At 38.5% G+C, this 25,757-nt stretch overlaps 1 protein-coding gene across 1 annotated transcript in view; it reads right to left on the bottom strand.

The window, feature by feature from the left end:
- The window catches only part of SLC22A18 (solute carrier family 22 member 18), an 82,620-nt gene extending 64,362 nt beyond the window's left edge, over positions 1-18,258 (bottom strand). Inside the window, exons 1-7 of the mRNA XM_039350812.1 lie at positions 18,162-18,258; positions 16,144-16,216; positions 15,909-15,959; positions 7,205-7,385; positions 4,956-5,053; positions 3,681-3,826; positions 3,404-3,536 (exon numbers count right to left, since the gene is read on the bottom strand). Of these exons, the coding sequence (XP_039206746.1) occupies positions 3,404-3,536; positions 3,681-3,826; positions 4,956-5,053; positions 7,205-7,385; positions 15,909-15,959; positions 16,144-16,216; positions 18,162-18,258 (779 nt within the window). The remainder of the gene's footprint in view (positions 1-3,403; positions 3,537-3,680; positions 3,827-4,955; positions 5,054-7,204; positions 7,386-15,908; positions 15,960-16,143; positions 16,217-18,161) is intronic.
- Positions 18,259-25,757: the final 7,499 nt, after the last annotated feature.

Here is a 25,757-nt window from a genome sequence, read left to right as displayed (position 1 = left end):
TAGCTGTCATATATCACCGTTATCCAATTAGTGTGAAGGTCAAAGGTTTCCTTCCTCTCTCTTATGCTCTACATTAACTCTAAAAATACCAGACAGTTCTGCATATTGTCAAAGCAAGAATATACAGTATTTGCAGCGTTGACAGAAATAACGAATAAAATAAGAAAAATAGCCCATATACCAGTCCAAACCTGGACTGGAATACTTGATGATGAAGGATTCCTGGGAGGAATTTTTAGGAATCGGAAACAAGCTTTATTCATGTTAGTAGTGATACTTGTAGGATTAATGTGCTTACCCTGCTTGATCCCTATAATATGAAGTATTTGTGCAAAATACTGTGGAGAGAATGGTAAATGCCATTAACAAAAGTGACAAGCAAATGATGATGTTAAACAAGATAACTCAGCATACTACAATAATTGATTTCGAGAATGCCGAGGAGATCCGGGAAAGTTTAAAACCATTTGAAAAACAATATTTTTATTTTTAAATTAGTGTAAAAACAGAAAAGGGTGGATTTGTGAGCAACACAGAAGTTTAAAAATAAAACGGTTGTCAGAATCCATTCCTATTCTATCTCTCCAGAGGGGAGAAGGGGATGTGCCTGGGGTTATTGCTTCCTCTATTTGCTTTGTTTATTGCTTTGGATAACCTTTTGTTTTGTTTATTGCATCTGTATCCACTGCAATGTGAGTTAAAAACTGACGTTATCTCCCCTTTTCTCACAATGGACTTAACAAGACAAAAGGGTGGCCAGGGGAAGTTTTGAAACATGTAATCAGGGGGAGGGGTGATGTATTCTGGTTAGGTGTCTCGGACAAGATTGTGCCGCCTGAAGTCCTTTCAAATAGAACCGAAGGGGAGGGGAGGGGGGGCATCGCAATAGAAGTGAATAACTCAGGACATGGCTATCAAACATCAAAAACATCTGCCAGACTATCCCACCTCCTTTAAATGGATGATCTGAAGCTATATGGAAAAACATCATCTGAAATAGAATTGCTGCTCAACACTGTCTGTATATATAGTGAAGATATGGCAATGGAGTTTGGCTTGGACAAATGTGCCACACTTACTGTCAAACAAGGAAAAATAATGAAAACTGAAGGAATCAAGATGCCTCATGAAAATAGCATTAAGAGTCTGGATGAGGAACATTACTATAAATACTTGGGTATCCTTCAAGCTGACAACATCAAGCACACTGAAGTCAAGAAAAAGATTAGAGGTGAATACATCAAAAGAGTGAAAAAGATCTTAAAGTCCAAACTCAATGGAGGAAATACCGTGAAGGCAATCAACACCTGGGCAATTCCAGTCATTAGATACACAGCTAGAATAATGGACTGGACTCAAGCAGACCTAAAAGCAATGGATAAGAAGACCAGAAAAATAATGACAATGAATCATGCCCTTCATCCACGCAGTGACATTGACAGACTCCATCTACCAAGGCAAATAGGTGGATGTGGAATGCTGCAAATACATCAGATGGTTGAAGAAGAAAAAAATTGCTTTGGAAGAATATCTGAAGGACAGTGATGAAGATGCACTGAAATTAGTATATCAGGAAGGCTTACTGACTACTGGAGAGATCAAACTGGCCTACAATGAAGAACAGAATAGAGGCATGGGAAGACAAAGCACTACATGGCCAGTACATTAAAAAAATAGCTGGGAAAGCAGATAATAACAAGATCTGGCAATGGCTAAGAGCAGGAAAGTTGAAGAAAGAGACCGAGGGACTAATTCTGGGTGCACAAGACCAAGCCTTAAGGACAAATGCATACAAAGTCAAAATTGAGAAGACAACAACAGACAGTAAGTGCTGCCTATGCAAACAAACTGAAGAAACAGTGGACCACCTGGCAAGCTGTTGCAAGAAGATCGCACAGACTGACTACAAGCAACGGCATGACAAAGTAGCAACAATGGTGCATTGGAAGATCTGCAAGAAATATCATTTGCCTGTAGGCAAGAACTGGTGGGATCATAAAATAGAGAAAGTCATAGAAAATGATAAAGTTAAACTGCTCTGGGACTTCAGAATTTAAACAGACAAGCACTTGCAACATAACACCCCGGACTTAATAATTATCAATAAGAAAGACAAAAAGTCTGGATAGTGGACATGACAGTGCCTGGAGACAGCAGAATAGACAAGAAAGAACTGGAGAAAATAACAAAATACAAAGACCTACAAATAGAAATAGAAAGACTGTGGCAAAGGCAAGCAAGGGTAGTAACAATAGTAAAAGACGTCTTGGGTGCAATCCCAAAACAACTGGTGCTCCACTTGAACACCATTGGCATTGACAAATTCACCATTAGTCAATTGCAAAAGGCGGCCTTACTAGGAACTGCTTCCATCCTGTGACGATATCTGTAATACCATCAAACATCCACATCTGCCTATCCCAGATCCTTGGTAAGGACTCGATAGGTAGACAAAAATGCCAAATCCAGTCTGAACATCTGGCTGACTGTTCGATGATCGATAATAATAATAATTTGGAAAGGACCTTGGAGGTCATCTAATCCAACCTCCTGCTCAGGCAGGAAACCCTATATCATTTCAGACAAATGGTTGTCCAGTCTCTTCTTAAAAACTTCCAGTGTTGGAGCATTCACAGCTCCTGGAGGCAGGTCATTCCACTATTAATTGTTCTAACTCTCAGAAAATTTCTCCTTAGTTCTAGGTTGCTTCTCTCTTTGGTTAGTTTCCACCCGTTGCTTCTTGTCCTGCCTTCAGGCGCTTTGGAGAATAGCTTGATTTCCTCTTCTTTGTGGCAGCCCCCAAGATATTGGAACACTGCTGGTAACTAGGGCAAATGCAAAAATTCCACATTTCCCCCATGAGAATTTTATCTATCCAGAAACTAGAATTGGTCTTCATTTCAGAATCATTTTCTTTTCCAGCAAATGGAAAGAGGATTAAAAATTACAGAGAGCCAGTCTGATGTAGTGGTTAAGTCATCAGGCTTAACAAACTGGGAGCCTGTGGGCTTTGCTCCCACCTTACTCACACAGCCAGTTGAGTGACACTGGGCTAATCACTTTCAGCCCTAGAAAGGGGCAATGTCAAGCCACTTCTGAAAAATCTTGTCAAGAAAACTGCAGGGACTTGCTGAGGCAGTCTCTGAGAATCAGATACAGTAAAACAGAAGAAAAAACAAACAACAATTTGGCGGAGGAGGGAGGATCTACTAAGCAGAACTTTATTCCTTCTCAACACAGAGCAATCTTTTCCTTTATATTTTTCCACCCAGTTTTACATTATTTACTGATATCTTGGCACAGAGTAAGGCATTTCTTAATAGATCAAGAATGATCCAACTTCATAGCTGGAATATGGCTACCTTCCAAGCACAACTACTTATATGGCCATTAGACTACTCACCCAAACTTTGTGGTTAAAATACCGCCCAGGGATGGTCCAAGAATTACTCCTATTCCAAAACAAAGTCCAAGCTTTCCTAAAGCATCAGCACGTTTGGCCGGAGTTGTCAAATCTGTTATAACCATCTGTGCACCTGTGAAGACAGTGGAAAATTGCGAGCTTTTATTGAACTACAAGCTCTCTTTCCATGTCCACTTCTGAAGGGCTGCAGGCTCAATTAATAACCAAGGTAACTGGAGTCAATTGTCTCCTGGATTTGTATATCTTGTAACATTACCTGGTAATCCATGAATGAAGGTGCCTGGAACCCTGGATAGAAAGAGCAGGGGGACGCTGATGGAGACAGAGAGGAGCAAGAAGCACAGGGATCCAGCCAAATATGAAAGGGTCAAGGCAGCTCTAGTTCCAAACTGGTCAGCAAACCTGGAAGAAGAATGCAGCATATTTAGAACACTGACTGAACCTCAGTTAGAAAAGCAGAACCCGTCATATTGGAAACCATCAACCTGATCGTCAAATAACCGGAACACAAACCTATCTAACTACAGTTTGTCCTCAACTTAAAACCATTTGTTTAGTGACTATTCGAAGTTACAATAGTATTGAAAAAAGTGATTTACGGTCAGTCCTTGTACTTACAGCCATTGCAGCACCCCCACAGTTGTGTGTTCAAAATTTGGTATGTATTTACGATGGTTGTAGTGTCCCAGGGTCATGTGATTGCTATGTGACCTTCCCAGCTGGCTTCCAGCATAGTTAATAGAGGAAACTGGATTTGCTTAACAGCTGTACAGCCCACTTAACAACTGTGGCAAAAAAAGTCATAAAATCAGGTGCGATTCACTTAATGAGTGAAATTCTGGTCCAATTGTAGTCATAAGTTAAAGACTATCCCTGTCTCTCTTTCTGTCTGTCTGTGTGCCTGCATCTATCTATCTGTCTGTCTGTCTGTCTGTCTATCTATCTATCTATCTATCTATCTATCTATCTATCTATCTATCTATCTATCCATCCATCCATCCATCCATCCATCCATCCATCTGAATATTGGAAAATATTCATTAGGACTGATTAGTACTAATCAAAAATAGATGCTCAGAATCATTCTAAACGTATGTGATCCTGAAAATTTTAGCAAATAACACAGATTACTAAACTGCCTTCTCAAGCAAAGTCTCCCTATATAGTCTTTCCAATCAACTGATGTTATCAGCAGCAGTAGCATTACACCTGGGTTCCCCAAGCTTAGAGAAAATTGCATGGGCTTCAGTTCCCAGAATTCTCGGCAATGCTCCTTGGAAAAATCTGTGAGCTTGTAGTCTGAACACACTAAGGTTGAAAGGAAAACAGTTTTGTTCTTATCAGATCCCTAAGTAGTTAATACACAATGGAGGGTATACTTTAGATTTTTTCCTTTTCTGTTTTATCCTGCATGTGTAATTGAAATTGGATACTAAATCTGAATTATTTTCCTAAGTTAAACATGACACTATTAATTTAGGACAATTCTGCCATTGCACAAGAGCTCAGAAGAACAATCCTTTAAAGTTACCTTCCAAAGATGGGGCCACCCAGAAGCTGAAGAATACCAAAGAATGTTTGCAAGTATCCAAATCCAATTGCATCCAAACCCAAGTTAGTTGCCAAATACTAAAACAGAGGAGAAAATAGAAAGGCTAGACATTACATTTTCAAAAGGGAAGATGTTAAAAAAAAGTGATCATGGCACACTGCCTGAGGAATTCTGGAGCTGAAGTCCACAAGTCATAAAAGAACCAAGTTTGAAGACCTCTGATCTAGGTAATCTTCTTGACATCTTGTAGAAATGGTTGCTGTTGTCTTTTAGAATGTTCATTTTACAGTATAGCCTACAGCACTTATATTCCTTAATGGTCTCTCATCAAACTATTAATCAGGTTGGATACTGCTTTCAATCAGCCATATTCAGCTAGGTATACCTATAAATCAGGGGTGTCCAACCTTGGCAATTTTAGGATTTGTGGACTTCACCTTCCAGAATTTCCCAGCCAGCATGGCTGGTTGAGGAATTCTGGGAGCTGAAGTCCACAGGTCTTAAAATTGTCAAGGTTGGACATCCCTGCTATAAACTGTAACTCACCTTCAAGTCTCAGTTCTTCTTTCATCCTTCATTTTAAAAGAAAATGAAAGGAATATTTCTGCATCCACTCCTACTGGCCAGAGGGTTAAATTCAATTTGATGGAGTTTTCAGCTAGCAACCCTCCCCCATCCCAATACAATGGAATACTGCTTAATCTTGATTAAGAACCACTTTAAACTTCAGGTTTAACTTTGTGTTTATACATGATTCATTGAATTCTGTTAAACTCTTTTATATGGTTATAAGCTCTTGTCTATTTAGTGGAAAATAAATATTTACATTATAAAACACTTACCAACTTTTTGCAGCCTAAATCAAAAATAAGCAAGGGATTAAAACTTTAATTCATTTTCCTCAGTAATTGTTTTCTACCACTGAAGAGTCCAAAAGAATCAAAAACAACTTATGGAAATGATCTAGAGAGGGACATTTCTACATTTGAGAAACTGATTTTAAAGTTGTGCCCAATATATCCCTTTTTAAAACATCAATATACATAATGAACAACTGCATTCCTAGCAATTAAACTTCAATAGCCTGAACGGCCTATAATCAATCTCATCAGAAAGTGTGTTTAAAAAAATTATATTCAGCTCCCAATTAATAATAACAATCATCATAATAATTATTAATTATTAACAATACTTCTAACACCATAAAACATCAACACTTGCATATCCCAGGTCCTTGGGGAGGATAGGTGGGTAAAAATGCCAAATGCAGTCTGAACATCTGGCTGACTGTGTGACAAACTATAATGAATAATAATAATAATAACACCATCAAACAACATCTGCTTATCCCAGGTCCTTGGAAGGGCTCGATAAGGTAGATAAAATGGCTAAACCCAGTCTAAACATCTGGTTGACTGTGTGACCAACCATAATTACAAATCAAGTCTAATGAGAAGATGATGATAATAGGCGTGTTCTGTACAATCCTAAAATATCTGGAGTACCATTTGAACACCATCAGCATCAACAAAATCACAATTAGTCAGCTGAAAAAAGTGCTTTTATTGGCTCAATTACATCCATGATACTTTTAACGCCATTGAACAACATCTGACGACCCCAGATCCTTGAGAAGAATCAATACGTGGATAAAAATGTCAAATTCACTTTGGCTGTCTGTGTGAACAACCATAATAATTACATTTATATGCCACTTGACTCCCAACAACTCTGGACACTTTACAATTTGTTAAAAACGTTTAAACAAGAAACAATACAAAAACATAAAAACAACGATTAACTAAGTTTGTTTTATTAAATTCATTTCTTGGGCTAGAGGATGCTATAGAAACAAGACTCAAGGAGAGTCCTGAGGGAAAGTTCCTTATACAGCCCTTAAACCAGTGGTGGGATTCAAATATGTGAACAACCAGTTCTCTGTGCAGATGCCACGTCCAGAAGTTTATTCTGGATCTGGGCAATAGAAAATTAGCTTCTGGTTCCGCCGAAGTGGTGCAAACTGGCTGAATCCCACCACTGCATTAAACCCATCCTTATGAGCTAGTAAGGTAATGAGAATAACTTTTGCAGAACAAATATTAGTTCATATAATTTAATTTATCTGAGGTGACATGGCTAAATGGATTTCTACCTAGTAGTATCAAGAAACATGCCATGGTTTCAAGCAGTAACTGAACAGGCAGCAGGCATTCACACTTTGTACTCACTGGAACAATCCCAAACTGCATAAACATGCAGGTCAGATCCAGAGCCGTCAGGAAGTAAGTGATTTTAATCACCCACCGAGCTGTGGTCATATTTATGATTTTCTTATCTTCCATTTTCAAAGATTCCTCTTTCAGTTCCAATTTTTGTTCACTCTCTGAAAAGTTTCCTTTACTGCAGAGGCTGGAAAGGAGGAAATGAAATGAAGATAAATGTTTAGCTAGAAAGAAGGAACAACTTGTTCATTACCATAAAGTGCAAAAGTCCTGGATTTTTTTTTTTTTTTTTTTTTGGTAAACTTGGAATTCGAATGAATGCTGAGTCATGGCCTAGGTTACATTTTTATGCTCACTGCATTTTTGAAAGTGAATTTGTTGGGTTGGCCTCTTTCAATCTATTTGCTTAGATTAAAAAAAAGTACAAATAAAAATAACGATGCTTCCATATCTTCTATCTATCTATCTATCTATCTATCTATCTATCTATCTATCTATCTATCTATCTATCTACTTGGAGGTACCAAGATCCTCAGTGAACCAAGTTAGCATAAAGAGATTGCATGAAATTTTACCTCAGAAAAAAAGCCTATTAGGTGAGATATGGTGGCATTTATTTAGCTCCTCCTCCGTGAACTGAGTGTCATTACTTTGGAGACTCCTGAGGTTTTCGTGGGTGTTTGTATATAGGTCTTTGGTTATTCGGGTTTTCTCCCACGTCAAATTGGAAGTGTCTTGGCAATGTTTCGACAAAGTTTCATTTGTCAGCTTCAGGCTGGTGTTTTCGGCTTCGTGCTTCTAGGAGCACAAAGCCGAAAACACCAGCCTGAAGATGACGAATGAAACTTTGTCGAAACGTCACCAAGACACTTCCAATTTGACGTGGGAGAAAACCCGAATAACCAAAGACCTATATATATATACTGTTTAGGTAGTCCTCAAATTACAAATATTTGTTTAGTGACTGTTCAAAGTTACAATGGTACTGAAAAAAATGACTTGTGACTGTTTTTCACACTTATGACCATCACAACATCTCTGTGGAATTCAAATGCTTGGCAACTGGCATATATTTATGATGGTTGCAGTGTTCCTGGATCACATGATCCTTTTTTGTGACCTTCTGACAAACATAAAGTCAAGGAGGAAGCCAGATTCACTTAACAACCCTGTTACTAACTTAACAGTGATTCGCTTAATAAATGTGGCAAGAAAGGTCATAAAATGGAGCAAAACTCACCTAACAACCATTTCACTTAGCAACAGAAATTTTGGGCTCAGTTGTGGTCATAAGTCGAGGACTACCTGTATGCACAAACTTTTTTTTTTCAGATGGGGGGAGGGTGTTTAATAATAATAGCATGGCAGGTCTTGAGGTTCAGCTCACGTTATCTCAATTAAAAGGATTACAGAGCAAAGGTATGGGAAAAATTCCTCCAAGGAATCCTTGGGATCTTTCCAGGAATTCTTGGAGATGGAAAGTAAGTGGTAACATACTTCTTATATGGTCTGATACCTCCCATGCCGTGTTCAGGTTCCAGAAACAATTACAGGGATTTCAATTTATTTCACTAAAAGTCTAATGCACAGAGGAAAGAATCCTTCCTCCTCTCCTAAATTGCTGCAGAATTTTGGGAAGTTTCCACTTTGCATTTAGGACAGATGACTGGAAGAAATGGAGGAAGAAATGGATGGAGATACATAGGAAGGGAAGATTCCCATTAGCAGCCAGTGCACATGTGAAGGTAGCCCATAGCTGGAAAATCAGTAGTAAGTTGACTGCTATTTCTATCATGAAAGCATGACAGTCTTTTCTCTCAAGGCATTGGATAGGTCATTATAGTACTGAAATATTACTACTTAATTATTAATATAAAAGTAAATGCAAGATTAATAAATCAAAACAATTCATAAGCTGCCTATTGTATTATAATAAAGGACTTACAGAAAAGCAATGAACTAATGGCGAGATTCAGTTCCAGTCAGCTTGAACAGTTTTTCTCTGTTTACATTTCTTACCCAGCATTATAAAAATAAAGAAAGAAAATCCAACATCCTGGTTTGTACTCAACAGGGACCGTGTTAAAATTGTCAACTATAAATACAGTAGTAGAATAAAAATAATATCTACAATCAAGATGCAACAGTTGCTTTTTATCTATGGAAAGACTATCTGTATCCTATTTCAAGCCAATGCCGTAATCTGCAAGAAGATCTAGAAGATTTCTGTGAGTTAGAAAACAAAGCCTGGAACTGGAAATCACTCTCAATAGAATAGAATAAAACAGAATATTCTTTATTGGCCAAATGTGATTGGACACATGATTGGAATTTGTCTCCGGTGCTTAAACTCTCAGTGTACATACAAACAACAAAGTGATAAATCATAAATCATAAGATACAATAATAAACCATAAGGTACAATCAATAAAGTGATAAATCATAAGATACCAATAGGAGAAGATACTGGAAATAGAAAAGATGAGAAGGATACTAACAATACAGCCCTACTACATGGGTAAATATCCTTAGGCATAAGACAGTACTATGGGAATTAGGTGTTTAGAAGAGTGATGGCATTGGGGGAAAAACTGTCTTTGTATCTTGTTGGTTTTGCATGCAATGCCCTATAGTAACATCCTGAAGGGAGGAGTTGAAATAATTTATGTCCATGTGAGGGGTCTGTAGATATTTACTCAGCCCTCTTTCTGACTCGTGCAGTATACAGTATACAGGTATACAGTAAGGGCTTGTTTGCCAAGAGCTCTACTCAGTTAAGATGTTCTATAGTCCTTTACTCCTTTGGCCAATAGCATAAAATGTATTGCCACACCTGATGATCCTATCCACAGAGCAAACTGTTAAAGTGCCATCCTCTATTCCTTGAACTATACTTGAAAAGTGTGCTTGCTAATCCCTATTCTGCCACTTGACTGTTAGCTATTTGAGTTAGGCCAGATCAAGAAACAGACTTCCCAGAGATTCAAGGAATGCTACTTTTGGTTATGTATTAATAGAATATTGAAAGCCTATCCAAAGATATCACTGCCCCCTCTTTAAGGACCACAAGAATGGAGTGGGCAAAATGCATCCCCCCCACCCCACAAAGAACACTGTAAACACAGTAAAAGTGTGATGACAAAAAGGCCCTTGCTGGCAGCACCAGTGGGAGGACCTGTCAAGACAGAACCAGCAACACACAACTGGTTCTCTTTCCAGCTTTGATTCAATCTTCTGTGCAGCAAAGATTAGCATTGTCCCAAAAGAGTATCAGGTCTGCTTTTTTCTTTTTCTTTTTTTTAAAAAACTGCCTGGCCTAATTCCTGCAATTTTAAAAACTTTGGCTTTAATAAATAATTTACTGGCTGCTAGGCATAGCTATTTCCAAATTAACGTGCGGATTTAACGATCGCAAGAGATGCCTTTTGGAACTTGAACAGACCAGCTGGTAGAAAATTGGAATGAAGCCAATCATTAGGGATATACAATATGTGAGTTATTTATAGCTGTGGAAAGTGGGGCTAGCATAGGAGACCATCGTACAAAATGTAGTTTTAAGAATGTTGTAAAACTAAAGTTTTTCCTGGGGCGTTGTCAGTTGACGGATTAATTTTGGGACTTCAGAAGATGAAATTGGGGGTCATTCAGAGAGAAGATTCTTGAAGAAGTGAGATGTGGAGTTTGCTACTTTAGGATGCAGTAAATAGACCATGATAATATTGTGCCAAGACTTGAGGGAGATTAAGTTGTTATTATTACTAGCAGGGAACTGGGAAACAAGGTGCCCAAAAGGCAATGGTTTTTATTGATCCCAAGTTCTGTTCTCTAAATCATATTTTTGCCTTTTCTCCTTAGAAAGTATATTTAAAACTTTTCCATGAGTCTCCCAACCTCAAGGAACAGCATAAACATTGTAATGCTGTAAAAGAGCCCCAATGTTGTTCCCTAGTCTAACTTTTAAAATTCCCAGCAATTAAAAATTATAACTTGTATTTCCCAGCCAACTTCTATTGCTTTCATATAGTCAGATTTAGGCTGCATCCCCTTTAAGGCTTAATGAGGAACTTGCTGACTCAAATTCTGTCTGGAACAAGTATTTTGGGGAACTTCCTTGTCCATCTCACCTTGCCAGACAGGTTTAGTTCTACCCTAAGGAGAGAAATTAATGATGACTTGGCATATTGTGACCTTTCCTTGCCAGTACTTTTTTTCCCTTGGCCTGGTTAAAACTGTGACTCAAAGCTGTATACTTTTTAATATATATCACAGAAACAATTTAGTGTGCTGGTTAGCTTTTAATAATGTTATGTTGAACATTACTTGTTAAGTGAAGAAATTTTAATTGTCTGCTTTCTGATAATCCTTGCCTTACAGCTATTGTTTAGTGGCCATTTGAAGTTACAATGGCACTGAAAAAAGTGACGTATGACTGTTTTTCACACTTACAACTGTGGCACATCCCCATAGTCATGTGATCAAAATTCAGACACTTAGCAACTGGCATGTATTTATGACAGTTGCAGAGTCCAGAGGTCATGTGATGACTTTTCTCAACCTTCTGATAAGCAAAGTAAATGGGGAAGCCATGTTGCTAACTTAACAACTGCAGTGATTCACTTAACAATGTGGGAAGAAAGGTCATAAAATGGGGCAAAATTTACTTAATAATTGTCTTGGTTAGCAGGAGAAATTTTGGGCTCCATTGTGGTTGTAAGTCAAGGACTATCTGTACTGATATTATCTCTTATAGGACAGGTAGGTGGGTAGGTAGGTAGGTAGGTAGGAAAGAAAGAAAGAAAGAAAGAAAGAAAGAAAGAAAGAAAGAAAGAAAGAAAGAAAGAAAGAAAGAAAGAAAGAAAGAAAGACAGACCTCTGGTTGAATTGAACTCAGGGATTCAAACTGACAATGTCCGAGTTTCCTGGTCTCTCTCTGCAGTGTAACTGCTGTCCCACCCCCTGGGCTGTCCTTAGATATTTTCTTAATATCCTATATATGTTCCTCACAAGAGACTCCATTCTGGCATGAATTGGGACATACCGCTCATTAGGATGACAATAGGCAGATACGCTAACTTTTTTTAGAATTGCTGTTCTTCTCTGTTTTCATATATGGAGGTTGAAGCTATTTCACCTGTGCTATTAAAATGCCTGCTATGTACACAATGGAGGTTGAATCTCCAGTGGTCAGTAATTTTGACTGCTTCTGTGATTATGAGATTGCTGCTCTTTTTCTAATGTGATCAGTTCTCAGACACCTACGTGAAGATTGGCTTCACAAACCCACCAGCGTCTCCTTTACATTATTAACCATTTCAGGATTTTTATGCCATTTCCCTCCTTCTACTTATTGTATTTATTGCACTTCATTTTTGTGTTGGTCTTGGACTGCAGATAAATGAACTAGCTTAAATAAATAAATAGCCACAGCATGGGTCAAATGGTGCCAGAGGCCATCTGGTTGCAACCCAAACATGCTTTCCTCACCATAAAGAAGGATACCACGATTTGGTGGCATTTTTCCTGGGGACTCATCCTTATGTTTTCATTCTCCTGAAGGCATGTCATAATACCTGTGAATTTTGAATGGCAGTATAACATATCTGAAGGACACTAACTTGAGTGAAGTTGTTCTGCTTTCTCAGAAATTTCTCATTCCCGACAGTGAGAACAAGTAACAAGTAATCAGCTTGCCTGTTGTGGGTGCTCCATCACTAGAGTTTTCAAGAAGAGATTGGACAGCCATTTGTCCAGGATGCTAGAGATAGGGTCTCCTGCTTGAGCAGGGGGTTGGACTAGAAGACCTCTAAGGTCCCTTCCAACCCTTTTATTTTATGTACTATATTCTATGTTCCTCAAAACTACTAACATATTGTTCATTTTACAGCCAGCAGCAATGCACATTATATCCAATTCTTTGTCAGGCAGAATGAAGCCTTCAGCAAACTATATTAATGTGTGAGCATTGTGCTACAGGGAAGGGTTTATTGAAAATTATTTTCTATGTGTTCATCTAATTTTTCCATTAGCAAGATCATAGTCAAAACATCCACATTCCAAACAAAGACATCACTTGTTAAACTGGATATGTTCAGGAAAAAAAATTCATTCTTAACCAGCATTTGATAGAGGAAGGAATTCATTGTCTTTATAACGGGTTTGATTAATGTTGCATTGTTTCCATTTTCCACACAGCAAATGGATCAAGCTGACCATGAAAGGAATTTCAAGCGGGAAGTCTAGAAACCACAATTATTCTGAATGTATGTAGTACAGCCTCCTCAGCCAATTGGAATAACATTCATGTCCAGACAACTATTAGATAACAATTAAAGGTTAATTTTCAGTATAGGTAGTCCTCACTTAATAACTAGCCTGTTTAGCAACTATTCGAAGTTACCTTGTAAGTTTATGCCTGGTCCTTGCACCTATGACTATAACAACATCCCACATGTGATCATATGATTACTATTTGTGTGCTTCATGGCTGCTTCCAACAAGTTGACTCAATGGAGAAGCCAGCAGTAAAATCATAAGTCACAGTCTCATTATGTCTTGCTTAATGACTATGTCACTTAGCAATGGAATTGCTAGTCCCAATTGTGATTGTTAAGCAAGGACTACCTGTATCTCTTTGCTGCCATCAAATGGTTGTATCTCTTTGCTGCCATCAAATGAATTTTTGCATCTCCAAAAGAGTAGCCCTAATGCAGTGGTCACCAACCTTTGCAGCTTGGCAGCCTGGCTGTGAGAAGAAGAGAACCGGGCCATGTGAGTGGTGGGCTGGCATGCACACACGTGCAGCTTGACTTGCACGAGAGGTGGGCCAGCACACACGCCCATGCACACGAAGCTCGATTGCTTGCGCAAGTTGAACTGCACATGCATGCCAGCCAACAGCCCAGTTGAGAATAGGCTAGGATTGGGGATGCCTGCCCTAAAGTACTTGGTGAGCTAAAACAGCTTTGGATGTACAGAGATAGACTGGCTTCTTGGTGCCTGATGCCCTAATACCTCATAATCCACCTATACTAAGGTAGTCCTCAGCCTAACACTGTATGTGATTAAAAGGGGTAGGAGAATGGGGAAGGATTGATTCAATTGCTTCAACTGTTACTTTCCAAAGAATAAGTGCATTTCAACACTCCTTCTAACTCTGTACATCTTGGTGCCCAGAGAACATGCAGTCAGCCTCCCCCTTACAATGGGGAAGGGACATCACAGGAAGGATGGGAAAAACTCATCTGTTCTTTTTGGGACAACTTAAAATTTATGGAGAGACAGTTTTGTGTAATGGTTAAGGCACCAGGCTAAAAAGTGGAAGACTATGAGTTTTAATCCCACCTTAGGGCACAAATATAACTGGGTGAATTTGGGCCACTTACTCTCTCTCAGCCCTAGGAAGGAGGCACTGGGAAACCACTTCTAAAAAACCTTGCCAAGAAAATTGCCGAGATCACTCCAGACAGTTGCCAGGAGTCAACACTGTTTTGAAGGCACACATACAGAACTTTTAAAAGGGAAAGTACTAGATTCTTCTCTTTCAGGGACTACTAACAATTTTTTTCAACTCCCATTCAAGTATCCATACTTTTCTCAGCTAAATACTTCTGTTGCACCCTTTGTTGATATGTGATTCTACTTTGAGTCATGTTTGACCCCTGATCAACACATGGACAGTTTGTTTGGCAATAATATGTACAGTAATGAGTTTGTCATGGCCTTCTTTGGTTCCCCAGTCTAGCCTGATGCCCCAGATTGGTGTTCTTCCATTGAACTACTCAACCAGGTGCAACACTTCCCAGCTTTAGCTTTTCCTGCAACAGTCAAGGTAAGATTGGGGCTCTCGCTTTCATCATAATCCAAACAAATTAAGACATGCATATAAAAAGATGATCCCCAATACATTTTTTTGATGATGTTTTTGAAAAAGCTGGGTAGCACCCTGCCATGTATGATTGTTCAGATTTTTGCAGCCCAGATATGTAATAGCAACAGCACTTAGACTTGTATACTGCTTCACAGTGCTTTACAGTCCTCTCTAAGGGGTTTAGAGTCAGCCTATGGCCCCCAACAATCTGGCTCCTCATTTTACTGACCTCGGAAAGAAGGAAGGCTGAGTCAACCTTGAGCCGGTGAGAATTGAACTGCTGGCAGTCGGCAGAGTTAGCCTGCAATACTGCATTCTAACCACTGTAATATCTATTTGAGATAGAAAATCTCAATAAGCTCATCTTTCCCATAACATTATACGAACAGCAAATTTAACAATAATGACCTTTTGTGACATAGAAAATATGCTGCTAATAGTTGGGACAGTTCTATTTATATAGTGGAGGAGAACATGAGTTATCATTAGTGCTGGGCCTTGGCAGCTTCTGAATGAAAGTCAGAAGCTGGGCATCAGATACAGTAGACTCAGTTGTTATGCCGGGAATGTCCTAAGATGACCTGGACATTTTTATAGCCTGCTCTTCTGGATTAGATCAGAGTTGCCAATGTCCACCAGCTCAAGGGAACAGATTCTCTAGGAATGTTTCCTGCTCATTGAAAGCTCAGGTGCTATCACCATATCACAAAAGCAGGGCTGTTTGCAAAATATGTTGTGGATGAGGGAAATGGACAAATGCAAACCACAAAACACTCTGGAACATCCCTGCCATGTCCAATCCTTGTTAGTTTTTCAAACTAACCGTAACCACTTCTGTATTACCTTTTAAAAAAATTATTACTACTTCTTCTTCTTCTTCTTCTTCTTCTTCTTCTTCTTCTTCTTCTTCTTCTTCTTCTTCTTCCTCTTCTTCCTCTTCTTCCTCTTCTTCTTCTTCTTCTTCTTCTTCTTCTTCTTCTTCTTCTTCTTCTTCTTCTTCTTCTTCTTCTTCTTCTTCTTCTTCTTCTTCTCCTTTCTACAACTCCAGAAAGAGACTGTGACCATCTAATTTTGATACAATGCAAAGGTTTTAGTCTGAAGGCTAGGCAATTGGTGATCTTTTGGATCATCGTTGCAAAGATATTTCCTACCTATATAGAGAAGTAGAATGATAAAGGGCAAAAATCAGTGGAAATGGGAGTGATATTGAGATCAATCTACCTGGCTTCTGGAGGGCTAGAATGTGATACCAGTCTACTGAACCCCCAGGCTGCAGCATGGCAGCACTGAAGCAACCACAAATTTGCCAAATTTGAATTTGAATGAGTCCCGGATTTTGGATGCATTCTGTAAGTTAGACCATTTGAAGTACTACCTTGGTTCAAAAATTGTGGCCCTATGATGCACTGTGTCACCCAATTAAAGGTTATAGATACAAGAGTTTTAGTACTATATAGATAGCTATAGAATGTCTTTGATAGTATTTATTTAGCACTATTTCTTTGATTATGAAAGAGCTCCTCTTGCAACCTATTTTTAGGACTGAAATCAGGATGGAAACAGAGAGTACTGCTGTGCGTTAGCAGAACGCCCACTCATTCAGAGGACTTGTGGGTAACATTCTAAAGACACATGTTTTCAGTTTCTGTCACAAAGTATCTATTTTTGTCATATTGTAATTTACTGAAAATAAATGTTTTCACTTGAATTCAATATATTGTCAATGAGTAATGGATCGAGATGATATTTTGAAGTTGGGCTGGCTTGCTCTATGCGGTATGAATTTCTATTACTTATACATTCCATCAAACAGTGACTGAAATACAGTATGCAGTGTAGTATTGTTCATTGTACAGCCCATTATAACCTTTTAGAGTGTTGTGAAAGGTAAAAGCAAAATACAGAACATTTTCAGGATCATTATAGTAAAAGCTGGTGGAAGTAGCTCTTTTTCAAATATTGTTTGGAGAATCTTTTGGGTCTTTCTCCATTTTCAAGTATTGGTAAAAAACATTCATGGTAACATACATTCTTCGGGCTATATCGCCAGTGCATGATAAGCTGTCCTACCGTCCTTAGCTGAACTGATGTTGAAGTCCTGTTTCTCCCCCCCCCCCTTGTTTTTCCATCCAAGGACAGTCTCATGTATATACTGTAAAAGCTCTTGAGCTTTATTGCTCATTTCCCTGGAGAGAAGTCAACTGACTGGCTGTGTCTGGCATCAGAATAGAGAAATGAATTGCAAAGAGATCAGCAAATGTTCCCTGTTGTTTTGCTGGTTCAAGGCTGGGCAGAGAGATTTCAACTTGGCGGTGGGGGGAGGCCTTCAATGGATGCAGAAAGTCCCTGCTGCATTCTCTATGTCAGTGATTCTCAACCTTTCTAATGCCGTGACCCCATAATACAGTTCCCCATGTTGTGGTGACCCCCAAGTGGGTGTGGCCACCAATAAGAGGGAGTAGGACAGCTAGGGAAAAGGGAAAAAATGGCGGACAGCATGGTTTAGTGACCCCCGTGAAATGGTCATTCGACCCCAAATGGGGTCCCGACCCACAGGTTGAGAACCACTGCTTTATGTGATTATGATAGTGAAAACAGGGACATTAATGGGGCCCAGTGGGAAGAGTTAGTACATCCATCCTGCTCTTCCACTGCTAGGGTGGAAGACAGCAGGCCTGAAGAGGCCCTGTATGTTACTGATTTGGAACGACTCCTGGCAGGGGAACATTACTTTGTGGGACTGTTTTCCCCAAAAGACAGAAGAGAAAGCTGCTGCTATTATTGTATCAGACAGTATTTGTTCTCTCTAAGTCAGTGTTTCTCAACCTTGACAATTTTAAGGCATGTGGACTTCAACTCCCAGAATTCCACAGCTGGCTGTGGAATTCTGGGAGTTGAAGTCCACATGCCTTAAAATTGTCAAGGTTGAGAAACACTGCTCTAAGTTGTCCAGTTACAAGCAGTTTCTCTGGGATTGTGGTGCTGGTAGAAAGTTCTACTTTTGTGTAAACACTAGAGGGCACCAATGATCCACAGATAATTAGCCTAAAGCCTGGCATTTTAAGAGTTCCAGTAGTCTCCATTGCTCTTTCTCACCAAACAAAGAACTGTTGGCATCTTTTCTTCCCCTCTCCTTATGCAAGCAGCAGTTCAAGCACAGTGCCACAATAGCTGCTGTGATAACTGCCTCCATTTCTAACAAGGCAAAGCTGAAATCAGATTGAATGACTGCAGGCTATTCATCACAGCTGAAGAAGTTTTGGAAACTTCAGTTATGCCAGAGTGTGACAAAACATATAAGCATTAGCTATGCAATAATGGCATACCTGCCTAGCAAGAAGTAGTCCTAGTTGTTTCCAGCCTGCATCTGAGCCAGCTTCAGTTCCCACCATACTTATCTTTACTTTAGGAGTTGCTTCCTCTCATGTAAGTTTACTCACAGTCTTGATCTGGTAGTGAGGTTAGGGCTCCCATATGTAGAATGCAAGACTCTGGACAGCTACTAAACACTAGTAAAAAGAGTTCTGTGTAGTTATTTGCATTTTTATTGTTTTAGTTAGTAGATGGGAAAAATCAGAGAAAACATTAAAAAAAATAACACAAGCCAAGAGAAGAAAGAAGCAAGAACATACTGTAATACATGTGGAAATCACCTCAGTTTTTAAACAGAGTACTTTTTAAGCATTTAAGCAGCGCAACAAATCTTGATCACACAGAGCAGGGGTGTCAAACTGCTGGCCTGAGGGCCGGTTGCATCATGCAGAGACCGTGCCCACCCAGCTCCAGCAATGCAAAAAAAGTTGCAATACATCGCGACACGTCAGGTGACATGGTGAGTTTGACACCCGTGACACAGAGTAATATGGGTCAATCTTTCCATAACACAGAGCCAGACAATAGAAACACATATTATCAATCAAACACTATAAATCTGGAATGGCACCTTCTTCCCTTTGCAAAAGAGTAGTCTTTTTTTTGGTTAAGCTCCATAGTCATTCATATACAGTATTGATAATTTCTACATTTTGTGCTGAAATTGTGTACATTTTCTACATATATAATTCCAAACCACCTTCACACTTTTCAACCACATCCACTTCCCAAAACCACATTGACAATTTATGGACATTAAATCAAAATGCATTAATTGTGAGACAAGCTCTTATCATACGTATAGTTTATATAAAGGTCTCCCCGCCTATCATTTTACATTTTCAGCATACTGGGGCTGACAATACATTCTTTGGAATGGGTAGAAGAAGTTAAAGAATGCATTTTGTTGAATTAATCTCATCTTCAAATTGCAAGAGATATATCTAGCTTCTTAAAGAGCCTTAACTATTTGTTTGTTAACATGGGGGTCTTCCATTTGTTTAATTCCAATGTTCTCGCAAATAATTAATATCAGTTTTCAATATTCTTTCACTGTTTATAAAAAGGATTGCAGATTTAGAGTTATCCAAAATGTATTTCAGTGTTATTAATTGATTAAGAGTTTTAGATGTCTGGAAGGTGTCTGGAACAAATAGTAAACTCAAAAAGATGTTTGAATTAAACATATTGCTGTTTTGAAATTTTAGATAATTTATATTCTCCTAAATTATTTACAATACTTCTGTTAATTTAAAAACATTCCATTAAGCTGATTTAAACTATTAATGCATTAATGCAATCTAAATTATTAATGTATGATTTAAAAAAGAAAAAAAAATTACTCACATTTTACAAACTGGATTTATCTCAAAGTATAAGACAGAGTTTTATCCATCTTTTAAGATATTATTGTTGAACAAACTCAGAATTCAGTATAAATAGCATCACTGGGCAATATTTTTTATGTACTTGCATAGCGTGAAAATATCACTGGATTGCAAGAACCATTTCCACTGAGATTTTCTCAGGAGCTGCCAATAGTCATGTTCAGATTCTCAAATGGGTCCTACAAATTGAAGTTGGGTATGCTTACATTTTTGGTCTGAAATCTCTTACGTCTCTTCTTCTGCCATGAAAATACTTTCCCTGTGTGAACAGTATTGCTGTGCTGAATAATGGTTTTTAAGAGAGAGATACAGTATTTGCTTAAACCTGAGGGCAAAATGAAATAGCAAGCTCTGGCTCTAGCAACTATTTGGAGGATGAAATACACTGGGATTTAGAGAGAAATTCCTCCCGCCTAAACTGTTACTTTGGCAAAGAAGGGCCACCAATGCCCCTCAAGGAACAAATGCCATGATATTACGTAGCAAAGCTCTGGAAACTTCAAGAGGGAGAGGAAATGCAAGATGATCTAACTATTGCTTGCCATTCCATCTTCCCATAGGTCCTTAAGATTAAAATTACAACGGTCACAGCTCACCTTGAAGATGTAGTGGTACCATCAGGATGGTGTTTTTTGTTTTTTTTACCTCTGCTATGAGTGGGTAGCTGTCACTTCAAGAAGCAGTTCCATCATAATTAGCAAAACACCAAAGGACTAAAAAGAGTGAGAAGCTGCTGTTGAAATGGATATAATTGATGGACTAAATTCCAGCTTTAACTATTTAACACACCAAGATACCAATCCCTTGAAACGGTTTACCAAATTTACCATCTATCAATGATGCAGCATATATTTTTTTTGCTTAGCCTTCAAGAAATTCATTTTAACGGTGCATGATTGGGATCCCCTTCCCCTGTAAATACATTTTTAAGAAATCCAGCAGCCCTCTACTTCTTTCAATTAAGAAACAAGATCAGATCTCTCCTTCAACTATATTTCTAAAGTAGCATGCTAAACACGTGGTCTATAATATTCACCCCACTAATAAATGCATAAATATCCCCATGCCTTGTTAAACTTGGAATGTCTGTGTTATTAATCTTTTTTTTTTTTAGCTTCAGAGAGAACAGAGAGATGCATGTTGGTTTTTCTACAATGCAAGGAAGCCTCAGAACCAGGTTTGCATTGTTAGTTAATATTTACAGATTTCAGATGTCGTCGCTGAACTGCCCAACCCTAATGTTTGTTTATTCCATATATATATATATATATATATATATGTTTTCTGAGGTTTTCGCGGGTATTTGTATGTAGGTCTTTGATTGTTCGGGTTTTCTCCCACGTAAAATTGGAAGTGTCTTGGCGACGTTTCGACGAAGTCCCATTCGTCATCTTCAGGCTGGTGCTTTCAGCTTGTGCTTTGAGCAGTAATGTGTTGCGTCGTCGGGGTTGATTTTGGTCAGGCTGGTTTCAACTCCACATATAATGGTTTCAGTGGGGATGTGTTTGGGAGCGACTGCAAAGTTGAATCCTTTGGAAAGGACATTGGTTTCGGCTTTGGTGAGGATCCTATCTGAGATGTTATGCACTGTTTGTTTCATGTGTGGCTGTGAGGGAGGAGGGGTTTGTTTCTGGCGTTCTTGTAGTCTTCGGAGTTTGTTGGTGTGTGTATCTGTCTTGAGGGTGGTCTGTGTTTCGGCTCTCCAGACGGCGAGTTGTTTGGATTTGTCCCAAAGTGCAGGGTGGATCTTGTTGCTGAGTTTGAGGTGGAGTGTGAGGAGATCTTTGTTAATTCGGTCTAGGAGGAATCTTTTTGTGTGAAGTTCATTTCTGATTAGGGCCAATTCTGTTCTTTTCAGGATCCGTTTGGTGGCTGCAGAGTTGGAGTGGAATTTCAGTTGGAAACATGTGGGGATTAGATTTTGATCTCGGCAGTTGCGTAGGAATGTGAGGTCACATAAAATGGAAGCTCTTTGGACTTCAAGTTTTTCATAGGTCCTGGTCAGATGGTGGATTTCCTCCCCGTAGAGGTTCGATATTTGTTTTCTGAGGTTTTCGCGGGTATTTGTATGTAGGTCTTTGGTTGTTCGGGTTTTCTCCCACGTAAAATTGGAAGTGTCTTGGCGACGTTTCGACGAAGTCCCATTCGTCATCTTCAGGCTGGTGCTTTCAGCTTGTGCTTTGAGCAGCAATGTGGGAGAAAACGTGGGAGAAAACCCGAACAACCAAAGACCTACACATATATATATATACATACATACATACAACCACAATCCAAGTGACTCGTGTCTATTTTTGACAAACACGCCTTGTGAAATCTCAGTGCATGGTCCGTCATGATGTTGCATGTAAAGAGGCAGAGTTAGAGATACAACTTCAAAATGCAAATGCATTTTGTCCATTGCTCTGACTTGCCTGCCCTGATGCATTCAACACAATTATTTGGAAAGGGAATAGAGCACTGGAGAAGTAAGGAAAAGATTTTGGACTTGTACAAGAACTGCAGAACAGCCAGGTTTCCATTCAAAGTCAGTTGCTGGCTGTAACAAAGCCTGTGGAGCTTAAGTGCTATGAAAGCAGACAGGAGAAACACAGAGAAAAGGTACAGACTGAGGGAGCAGGAACCAGGAAATGACTCAGCACCACAACAATGAGAAAAAATAAGAAGGATGCAGAGTAGAGAAGCGTTGGCAGGCTAGTTTAGTCTTAAGAAGAATTTGTTTTAAAGCATTCCTGGAGATATTACTCTCGCAATGCGATTCCACCTATTTAGCAGCAAAACTTTGTCCCAGCCAAACAATACAGGAGAAACAAACAAGGTAGAACATTTCAACCCCGGAGCAAACACAGAGATTTCCAACATCTGGGTTTTTACTGAACTGAGTGGGATTTGAAACTTCTGGTTTTTCATATGTAGAAAAGGACAGCAACATCGCACCATTTCTCCTTTGACGACTTCACGTTGGGTGTGATTTTGCAAAAATGTACCAGATATCAATGAAATAGGCTCAGCATAATCAAGGCAGAGCTATCAGTGTAATTCTTCCCATACATACTGTACCTCTTGTTTAATGAGAATAAATTTAAAAATTTCTTGTACTTGACATTGGTTATATTCTGCAGCAGTGATATAAACATCTATGTTCAACTTTACAGTGAATGGTCATCTGACAGGGCCTTTAAATGAAGGATGGCAACAGCAGAATTCCATCAGAGGCATAGATGCATGTTGTATGATATTCAGAGTTTGAACATCAGTGGTACCTGCAACTTAATGGAAAGGGTACTTAGATGATGGTATCTATATTACTGAAAATTATTTGGAAAGGGAAAATGTCCAGGATATGATTACCAGCGAGCAGAATGCAGCAAGCCAAATTGCTTCAAAAGTCAATACGTACAAACTCTTGATGGAACTGCAAGGGATGGCTGGGAGAGACATACATGAAAAAAAAAATGATGCCCAAGATATGTAACCTAGTCTTAATAGAAATTTTGAGGTGGTTATGCAGAGGGTTAAATACAGTTTCTTACTAGATACGCAGTTATGCTTTTTTGTAATCATATGGTGGCATTACCATTGTGTTACCATGAAAGAGACTCCTGTTTCACTGTATTGCTGAATAAATAACTAGGATTACACAACAAAATTCAGAACCTTCCTTTTTTTTCCTATTTATTTATTTTATTAGGGGTGATGAATTAAAATTTATTTAGAAATAAGTTTGAGGAATAAGGATATTTCAAAGAAATTTTCATAGCTATCAGTATGTTGGCTTTGCTTATATTACAGGATGACCAAGAGATTAGAGTGAGTGGCTTTCCTGTTACAATAATCTTTCCAACTCTTTGCAACTTTTCATACTTCCAATATCTACTGACTACTGGAGAAAATACAGCAGGGGGAAAGCCTTTTTCAGAAGCAATAACATTTCCATTAATAAGGAAAAATAACGGCTTTCAATACTAGTTAGGAAGAGTCTTGTTCTCTTCCCAATTTCTTTGAATGTAAATTTGTATAGAAATTTGAAAGGCCACATGCCCGGTGATAAACAACTAGCTTGTTTCAAGCTGGACAATGGTGTGACCTTTAGCTATCATTTTCATAACTTATTAAAAATACAAACAGAGTCATGGAAACCGTTGCTTAAGTACAGTTAAAATGATAATAAGTTCAAAACTTATTGGCAAGCCCTTGCTTAGAATCAATTTATAGTTTATAATTTGGTGTTGTGGTAAGGAAAACTCTCACTGTCTGGATAATGGGAAAAATTGTGAAAGTATGTGACTTTTTCTACTTTTGGATTGCAATTGTAGAACTCTGGTTATGAAGCCAACTAACAGGAAAGTCAAAGGTATTACTTTCTTAAGTAAACACCTGTATGGCATGTGTCATAAAATGGATTATAATATAAAAATTCTAGGGAACATAGAAGAAAGTACTTCCATTAGTTGACTGTTCTGGATTTTCAGATTCCAGAACAATTCTGATTTGAATGTTAACATTCAGTGAGAAACTATCATTCCAGAATTCTGTATATCTAAATCAATCAATCAATAAACCAATCAAACAATTAGAATATAGCTAGAAGGGACCTTTGAGGTCTTCTAGTCCAACCCTGTTCAAGCAGGAGACCCTATACTAGGCATGTCAAACTGCCGGCCCGCAGGGCGGATGCATCAAGCCAAAACCGCACCCACCCAATTGCTGGCAAAGGGGGAAAAAGTCGCGATACATCGTGCAACATCACGTGACGTCGCAAGTTTGACATGTCTGCCCTATACCATTTCAGACAGGTGGCTGCCCAGTCTTTTCTTAAAAAAATTCATTGATGAGGCACCTACAATTTCTGAAGGCAAGCCGTTCCACTGTTTAATTGTCCTCACTGTTAGGAAGTTTCTCCTTAATTCAAGGTTGCTTTTCTCCTTGATTAGTTTCCATTCATGGTTTCTTGTCTTGCCTTCTGGTGCTTTGGAAAATAAATTGACCCCTTCTTCTTTGTGACAGCTCCTCAAATACTGCTATATACTAATACTGTAGAAAATGTGTGTGTGTGTGTGTGTGTGTATCAGAAATATATGTTTAGAGTTACTTTAGTGATGGAGGCAGCATTCAAATAAATTAAAAATATATTTTAATTTTAAAATATATTAAAAATGTGTTGTCATTTCATAAGCATGAATAAATATATGTTTCCCTCATATTTAGGCCTTTATCAGGTTTTTTTAGGTGGTAACTGGGAGAATAAGGCTTCATATGGCAGGTGTAAGCTTCTTTGAAAACAATAATTTTAAAGGAAGTACTTTTACAACAAAATTACATTTGAAAAATTATGCAACGATTTCATTTCATCACTGCATAACTTTATAAAAACAGTGGAAAGTAATGAAAAAAGTGAATTGTAGATTTATTGAAAACATCTTCTGTAGAATATAGGTAGTATAGCCTTTATCTGGACAATTTTCCAAATACCTCCAGTAACTAATCCCATCAAGCTACACATTGTTTTAATTGTAAATAACCATTTGTAATTCTATTTTTTTTCTGACATTTGTTTTTTTTGTTTTTGTTTATCTGTGAGATTTTTTACTATCACAGTAATCATAGTTATTCCCCGCTACCAGCCACTGGTGATGTGGCATGGGACATATTCCAATCTAGGCTCCTTTTGGAATTAGAAGAGTGGATTATGATAACCTTTTTTGGTGGTTTAGCTCTTTTTCTGGTTATTTTTTTAAATATTAAATATTATTATTACTACTACCACTATCACTACAAGATAGTCCATTTAGTGACCATTCAAAGTTAAATGGTGCTGAAAACAATGACTTATGACCGTTTTTTGCCCTTACGACCGTTGCAGCATCCCATGGTCATGTGATCAAAATTCGGATGCTTGGCAACTGGTTTATATTTATGACAGTTGCAGTGT

The sequence above is a fragment of the Crotalus tigris genome, unplaced genomic scaffold (genome assembly GCF_016545835.1).
Source record: "Crotalus tigris isolate CLP2741 ecotype Arizona unplaced genomic scaffold, ASM1654583v1 scf7180000018354.2857554, whole genome shotgun sequence".
Lineage (NCBI taxonomy): Eukaryota > Metazoa > Chordata > Lepidosauria > Squamata > Viperidae > Crotalus > Crotalus tigris.
The sequence above is the reverse complement of the archived record's forward strand: the minus strand, read 5'-3'. Positions and strand labels throughout refer to the sequence as shown.